The sequence below is a fragment of the Chaetodon trifascialis genome, chromosome 3 (genome assembly GCF_039877785.1).
Source record: "Chaetodon trifascialis isolate fChaTrf1 chromosome 3, fChaTrf1.hap1, whole genome shotgun sequence".
NCBI lineage: Eukaryota > Metazoa > Chordata > Actinopteri > Chaetodontiformes > Chaetodontidae > Chaetodon > Chaetodon trifascialis.
The window spans coordinates 20,568,982-20,577,515 of NC_092058.1; the positions used below are offsets into that span (position 1 = coordinate 20,568,982).

Below are 8,534 nucleotides of genomic sequence, written 5' to 3' on the forward strand. Positions count from 1 at the left end.
TTTTTTTTTCTCCCTCTGCACGTGAAGTAGTCAAACAAGTGTCAGTCAAAACGAACAACTGCTTAATGAAAAAGAATAAACAATTTATTGTTAAGTTATGTCACAAATATATTCATAATATAAATGAGGATATTCTTCAAATATACATTATTTTACAGTACACATATCCCTTCCGAAGGGAATCATTCCAACAACAGACAGTGCTGTTATATAAACAAATGCTGTGGTTCTCCAAATTCACAAAGAGCATTTATTGAGACTGGATTCAGTAACCCACTATAGTTACGCATTGATATGAATGCAACAAATGAAGAAGTATGGCTCTTGCAGTGTGACAGCAGCCCACAGACGCGATGGAAGCACAACCTAAGTTTGCTGGTGCAACATGTCAAGCTGCGCAACAATGTCTGACTGACTCACAGGAGCTTCATGGTATATCGGCTGATCGACCTGGCTGTAAGCAGAGGGTGGCGGAGTGGGCTCTCTTTGACACACTGTGGCACAGCCCAGTGTCCATACTTGACTGTCCAGTCGTGATTTATCGTTGGCTTACAGGTACTAAATTGTTTTCCACCTTTGCACCGCAAAAAATGTCCACCTTCAAGTCATTTAGTCTCACGCTCAGATTGTTTTTCTGAATGAACATTTCCAGTATCAATGCATTCTTGAATTGTTACTTCAAAGTCCACGGACAAAATCTGATGTAAGGCTCAAGATTAAATGACTAGTAAAGCTGGATTATTTTTGCAGTGTGTAAACTTACTGGCGAGGTCAAGAGAAGTGGATAAACTTCAAGGTCCTCAGAAGGGGGTCTGTTCGGAGGTCTCGGCCCCCTCTCAAGGTGTGACACTGAGCTCACCGCCAGGATGCCTCTTTATTTAAGACAGTGTCACCTCGCCTGTCCGGAGGGCCCTCTGGAAGAATACTCAACCCCCTTGTGTCCCTCTGCGCTGCCCCTCGTCCTCCGTCCCTGTCAAGCCAGGTGGTACATACTGTATCCGACGTGAGCGGCGTACAGTCCCACTGGGGAAACCGGCAGCGAGTGCCTCTGGAACGGGTGCGACCCAGCGTAGGACGCGGGTACGTGCGCACCGAGTGGAAAGGAAATCCCGAAAGCTGGAGGCAGCATAGGCTTAGCTGCCATTTTCAGTTTTTCAAGTTCTGCCTCCTGCAGCCGCTTGGCTTTGGCCCTCCTGTTCTGAAACCAGATTTTGACCTGGGTCTCCGTCAAGTTGAGGGAACTGGAGAACTCTGCGCGCTCGGCGATGGAAAGGTACTGCTTCTGGCGGAACTTCCTCTCCAGGGCCAGCAGCTGGGACGTCGTGAAGGGGGTCCGAGGCTTTCTGTTCGTCTTGTGTTTTCTCAGCGGACAGGCAGGAGGGCTCAACCTTCCTGTAAGAAAACAAAATGCTTTCATTTCAATCTTCAAGCTTTGAAATGCGCGAAATGCGCAAATCTACGCGAGACAAACACAGTTACAGTTCTAAATCACATCGGGTGTGAGAGACAAACGAGATCAAACATTCATTGGACTACGGACAATAATAATAACATTCTACTTTGACGTTAATTATTTCCGTAATCTAGGCTTTGCGCTGACATCGAACTTACGTGGAGGTGTGGGAGAAAAACGAGGACTCTGTATCCATGAAGTCCTCTCTTTACTGTCCGGGCTCTCGGGTTTAATCAACACGTCTTCTGGCATGTTCATGATGTCGCCCACTGAAAACGAGGAGCTCATGGCTAAACCAGGAGCTGAAGTATCCAGACTACCGAAAGCACTCATCCTTGCGCCCTTTCCCAGCGCCTGGGACGTCCCGGGAACGGACGTGGCATCCGGGGATGCCACCTCTCTGCTGGGTTTCCTATCAGCCATCAGTGCCTCGACGCTGAAGGGCAAAATAGCAACTTTGGGCTTCCCAGCCTCCTCTGCGGGGCTCAGACTGGTCTGCATGTCGCTTCTGCTGACGAGACCCGAGCGGGGAGGAAGGTCTTCAGTTTTCAAACCAGCGGTCAAAGCTGACATGGCGGTCGATGGGGCCATACAGGTCCGACTGGCACGGCTGAGGTGACTCGTTGACTCTCGTGGGTTAAGTGGAAGGAGTTACGCAAAGTCACTGCGGTGCGCCCTAAGGTGACGGTATCCTCATGTTTATGTGACCAAACTGGAGAACAGGGCTATAATAAGGCAGGCGTGGAGAGAGAGACAGCCAATCAGAGGCGAGATGGGCTGGTCCCTGCAAGACTCAAAAAAAGGAAAAATCTAAGTGGGAAAGTGAACAAAAGTTACTTACTTAAAAAAAAAAAAAAAAACACTTTAGATAAACATAAACACAACAAACTCTTAATGGACCATGGTTTCATCGAGACTAAATCCCCTAAAATGATGTCTTTCCAGAAAGTAGACTGTAATTATCCTACAACTCAGTTATTGACATTCTGTAACTGGGGCCGTGCGCATTATGTCTATTATTAACTCAGCATGTTTATACCATCTTTGATAACCTCTCTGCCCCAAACATTTTGACATGCTTTATTCCAGTGGACCCGTATGTGATGGCTGGCTTTGACATGCGCTCAGACTGCTGAAGTGCGTCCTGAATATTGCACAACGCTTTACTGCCCTCTCTTTATGTGACGAACCTCTTGCAGCGCGCTGTTTATTGATGGCTGCGGGGCTCTAATCAGATTGAAACACACAGGCCTTCGCAGTCATTTAAGGGTAATTATCGGGCTTGGGGGGGACGGATCACTAGGATTTTTTTTTCTTCTCCCTTTGACTACATCCATTAAAGTCAAAAATGATGTGGAGTCGGGGGCAAGAGGGGAGGAGGCAGCGTGGAGCCAAGGAGAGATTTAACCCAGGACTGTCATTGATTTACCTGCCATACCTCTGTGCGCCTTCTCATTATCTGCAGTCCATAAAAAGAGGGAATTTCTTTTGTTATGGGCCGAAAAAATGTCAGTGGGTCTATGCTCTGTGTTTCATTTAGATTGGAGATGTGCGGATTTGATATCAAAATAATGTTGCTGCTTTAACTTCCAGATTTAAAAAAGGCTTCTTAAACCTTAAGTACAGCCATGAAAATGGAGCTTTTTTGCTGCGTAGTCAGTTCTCAGGAAAAGCGTCTGCGTCGCTAATTGCCAAGCATAAACAATCTGTCACGATTTGTCAGTCTCCCTAATGGGCAGACAAGTTATGTTGTTTTTAGGCGCCAGCAGTGCCCGGATCAAAGCGCTCGACTTTAGGGAGACTATTGAAAGAGCCGAACCCGCACCGAGAGCGCAGCGCCGCCTCCTCCTCCTCCACCCGCCCTAGCCCAGGGACACTGAGCCATTCAGCCTGAAAAATTTACTTTTTCTCAGCCGATCGCACGCCAGTCCCATCTATTCAAATGGGCGCTATGGTTGGGTGTAATAGTAGGCTCCTCTGAAGAAAAGGTCAGCGCCCACTGGCTACTCTCAGAGAGCCTCTGACTGAAAAGGATTCCTCGGTGCGAGTGTTTCCCAAGATACACATTAGACCACAGACCCCTGTCTGTCTGTCTGTCTGTCTGTCTGTCTGTCTGTCTGTCTGTCTGTCTGTCTGAGGAGGTGTTTGTTGTTACGGCTCTGTATGCAGTGTTTGGGGTGTTAAATACCGATCAGCCTCATGTATCTGTCACCGCGCCATCCCTTTAGGAAGGGACATAAAGAGTGAAGCAAAGCCTCTGTGACAGCCAGCCTCATGGAGTTTGTTGTGGTCATGGTTGACATATTCAATGGCCTCCTTCACTTGAACATTGCAATTAACATTCAAGGTGAAACAGTGATTTAGCAGGTAGCTGTTTTGCATGATTGAGCGATAAAGATAAGGTCAATAATTTGCTATTTGGTGAAGCCGGTCAGTGATCATTTCAGATATAACCCACGAGCTCTTTCATCATGCTAATTTTAAGGGCAGAGGGGCTGTACAGTCAATTAAATAATAGAATAGAATATATAAAATAAAAAAAAAAATAAAACCAAAAGTCGTGCTTCTCTATAGAGCTAGAATGATTTCTGGTTGACACGTTCATGTTGAAATCGCAGCCACAGGTGTTCCCTAATTGTTGTCTTGCATTTTTACAGCAGACAACCTGGTTCCAGTCGGTTTATAAAAACTTAACACAGGTCTTAATTCATCATTTCCTCAGCAGCGCATCCTGTTTCTCTCTCGCTCTGTGTGTGTGTGTGTGTGTGTGTGTGTGTGTGTGTGTGTGTGTGTGTGTGTGTGTGTGTGTGTGAGAGAGAGAGAGAGAGAGAGAGAGAGAGAGAGAGAGAGAGAGAGAGAGAGAGAGAGAGAGAGAGAGAGAGAGAGAGCGTGTGCGTGCGCGCGTGCAGCTGCGGCGTGTTTGGAAACACTTAAAACCTCTAACCTGGAACGAGTGGCCTTGCTCCGAACGCTTTGAAGTCACCGGAGTCTCAGGGCTCCCTCGCCCGTCTGAAGTCCCCTCTGCTTGGGGCTCAAACACTTAACCCCGTCCTCCAACCACAAACTCGTTAAACTGCTGTGCGTCAACGCGAAGAGGCGCACACCAGACGCATGAACGTGCGCTCTTTTGGTTAAGGTGTTGGGACGACTCACAGCCCGCTAATTCCTCCCGGTGATGCGTCCTCATTCAGAAACTCATACAATTATCTTGGAGTTGCGCCTCCCAAAATGACAAAATGCTTGATGAAATGATGTCTGAACTACCTCGCAATTCACGGTGTCTACCCTAAACACCACACTTTTCTCATTTCTCATCAATAGTTGATTATTTAATTATGATCTCGGCCCAGAGTTGATTAAAGAGCATCAGTTTAACCTGATTGCAGGCCTCGGTGCTTGCAGTGTCCTTGTCTCCAGTTTATTTGTCTTGTGGACAGAGGAGGGGACGGTGGTGCTGGAAAACAATGCTACCGGCAAATTAGCATCCCAAACAGCCTGCTTTGAGAGGACTGACATGCCACGGAGAGGACGATTACCATGCAGTTTTATTTAAATCCAGAGGCAACAAATGAGCCGAGCTGAGCTACTAAACAACTGTAAGACTCATCGGGCCTTTATTCCACTTTATAAACTGCTTTGATTCCCGGTCAGGAGGCAGGCACTGCAGACAAAGGCCCATTGTTGCCTCCCCTGAAAGTTGTCTTAACCCTTTTCATGCAAGGTCTGTCAATTTAGACTGTAAAGACATAAAAGGCAGAGTCGATGTCAAAAGGCATTTTCAGGCAAAATATTTGCACTTGGCGCAACTAGATGACTTTCGTCTGCGGACGATGGCATCGCTAATGTGAGTAGCTTTATCTTCTGTGTCTTGGTCACGCTTTGGATTTAAAATTGAACTGCGCCCTCTCACACTTTCGGGGGATATTGTCTGATGAAGTTAACTCCGTTAGTCAAAGCTGTGAGGAATCCTTTCATGTTTGGTGAAATGATCTGTATTTTTAGAGATTTTCAGTCAACTTGGAGGCGACTTTGTGATGCACCTCAGAGAGAGATGAAAGACAGCAGCCGACGGTCCAGCCCGAAGTCTCCATAATTATACATAATGTGTCCTATTTCAAAGCAATTAGCGCAATCAGGCGGGTCGGAGTACTTTGGTGCCAGTGAGAAACAATGCCTCGCGGTCATTTAAGCTTCAGGATGCCATTCACACTGTGGCCCACAGGTCCGCCTGCGGACTGTGTGCTTCAGTCGGCTTGGCAGGTGTATGTGCGTCCAAAGTCCAAAAGTCGTCACGTCATGTTCTGAAGCCAAGAAGTTAATGTAACCACAGAAAAACCGGTTACAATTAATTAACGAAATATTCAACCTGAAATACTGTCAGAAGAATACATATGATTAGGCTTTGTATTGAATATTAATGATGGGGTGATATTATCATAACACATATGTAAAATAGAAAATGATGATGATTTAGGTTTTTAATATTGATATACTGATCATACTTTTATTTTTTTAAACATACAATAATCATTTGATATAATATTTATTATTGTGTCGCTAATTCAAATATTATTATCACTGCATTGATTTTATTGCTCAAAAGCTGCACGTGAAAATTTAAAAAACAAACAAACAAACAAACAAAAAAAAACACATCACAGTGTAACAGCTGCAGTATTTAGCACCAAACGTATGTTTAGTGGCACCTTTCAACTTTCAATTATGATATTTGAGAGAGAATGAGCAGCCGCTGAAGGCTCAGCAGCCGGCTGTGAAGTCATCCAAGCCTCGCTGAACAGCAGGCAAACAGCAGCTCCGACACAAACTCACTCCAAATGTGGCGGCGCGCCGGTTGACGGTGATGAATGCATGTGGAAGCTTCGGCGATTAAACGAATTCATGCGGAGCGTGGAACGAGAAGAAGACGGAATATATGTTTTTTCGATTTCTTCCCCTCGAATTATTAACTCTGTAAGTGAATCAGATCCACTGCTCATTGAACTCTGTCGCCCATCCGTCTCCCTCACCTTTCCCCCGGCTGACAGGCGGGATGGACGTGTCCCACGGTGATGAGAAGAAGCCGCGTGCGGCTCAGAAAAAGACGCGTCGTCGCCAGCGCAGCGGGGGGGCATATTGTTAGAGGAGAGCCTCTAAAAAGAAATATTCGCCCGGCATCGCCAGAAAATCACCCGGAAATGATGAATGGAGATTTAAGATTGTCAACTAGAAAATCTCGGCATCCTCTTTTGCCTCTGACAGCCCACGATGACAGTCGGAAACCGGAAATATTGTCTAATGTCCTCTTTCCTATTTTGTTTCTCAGGACAGGACATACAAAGATTGATAGGTAGGCCTATGATTTTAGACACACGACCGGACTGTCCAACAGTTCGCGTGCTCGGCTGTGATTGGCTGTTGAAACCGCAGCAGCACACACCTGTAACCGCATCACTGTTCGTTTAAATATTAATGCGCTAATTGAAAACCTCTGCCGTTACTTCAGAGTCACTGAACTTGTTTAACAACTGTCAAGCTTGTCGGAAGAATATCAGTCAAGGTAATTAGTTAGGTGAGGAGTTATAGAATAAGTATATTTGATTAAATGTGGCTTGTTTTCAGTCCAATGTGTGTTAATCATTTCGCCACTGATCACTGTTAACTGTTCTAAAATCATTGGCCTGATTTTGAGCTTTTAGTATTTTCAATCTACATCCACAATGCGAGATATTTATTTAAAAAAAACAAAAAACAAATGCACATGAAACTTGCCCGATCTTATTTCCAGTTATTAACTGGAATTTAACTGTATTTAATTAGTGACGTGCATTTCCTAAAAGATTTGTTGTTGGTTGTTAAATTATTTTAATTTGGGTTCCTTTGATTACATTTAAAAATAAGACCATGTGTCTAATAATGGCTATATATTCGAATTATGCCTATTTTCCACGATATAATTATTATCATCATTATCATCTCTTCGTGGTCCTTATTCAAGTTTCTTTGTAATTTATAGAAAATACATTATATTCATTATTAATTGCAAACTTACAAAATCAGAGGAAATCTGAGGTGGGCCCAAACTTTTTACAGGCCGTCATTGCATTACTTTGTAGAGAGGCTTTTCTGTTGCCTTTTTAATATATGTACAACGTTTCTTTTTTGTTTTCCTCCTCCCCTCCGTGATTCAGCCACACACACACACACACACACACACACACACACACACACACACACACACACACACACACACACACACACACACACACACACACGCAGTCAGATAGGATCACTATCCCTCACACCCTGACCTCTGCATGACTTTAAAGTCAAAATAATTCCATCATGTGAGCGGCGGTATCAGCCTTTCTGCCTGCCGTTCACTCCTCTGTAAAACTTAGATAAAACTGCGCCTTTTTAAATTTACAACATTCCATCGTTCAATCACAGACATCTCAATTACCCGAGGTATTGGTGTGAAATTGAATTATCGCCCCTTTATTTCTCTCGCGCCATTAAACAGGAGGCTTACTAAAATCATTTGCAAATCACTGGCCTGGGTAATATGATATAGGCCATCTAAATGGACTGATTAACTAATGACTAATCACGGGATTTATTTTGATAAGTCGATCATTTGGGCTTTTCAAACGCCGAGTGTGCTTGTTGATTAGAAACTAAATAGAGTCTTAAATGAAATGCTTAATAAGCGCATAACAAGCAATACTTATAGCAACAAATCATTCCTCTAATCGGGATTTCAAAGATGCTTAATGATGAGCTAAATGATGCGGAGCGTCAAAACGCTGCCGCCCATATTTCCCAGCGCTCAAAACAAATTGCAGGAATAATGAAAACATGTTCAGTGTGACTTTAGAATAGAAGTGCTGCTGCAGCCACTGTTTATGCTGTGGCTACAGTAGGCCTAAGTAAGCAGTATCATTACACAGTGTATTATTACTGTTATTATTTTAGTGTAATCTACTAAAAGCACACGTTACTGTTAAATAATACATCCGTCAAATTGGTAATTTTGTGTTCTTAAAAAATTGGTTTGTGATCATATTTATTAGAGCAGCTGCAG

The 8,534-nt window shown here is 44.2% G+C and overlaps 1 protein-coding gene across 1 annotated transcript; it reads right to left on the minus strand.

Moving 5' to 3' along the window:
- Nucleotides 1–626: 626 nt before the first annotated feature.
- Nucleotides 627–2,136, minus strand: msx1a (muscle segment homeobox 1a). Its single transcript, XM_070959143.1, has 2 exons — nucleotides 1,612–2,136; nucleotides 627–1,392 (listed from the first exon to the last, which is right to left on the minus strand). Exons 1-2 carry the CDS (start codon nucleotides 2,042–2,044, stop codon nucleotides 974–976), a joined length of 852 nt encoding a protein of 283 aa, XP_070815244.1. The 5' UTR covers nucleotides 2,045–2,136; the 3' UTR covers nucleotides 627–973.
- Between the last annotated feature and the right edge of the window lie 6,398 nt (nucleotides 2,137–8,534).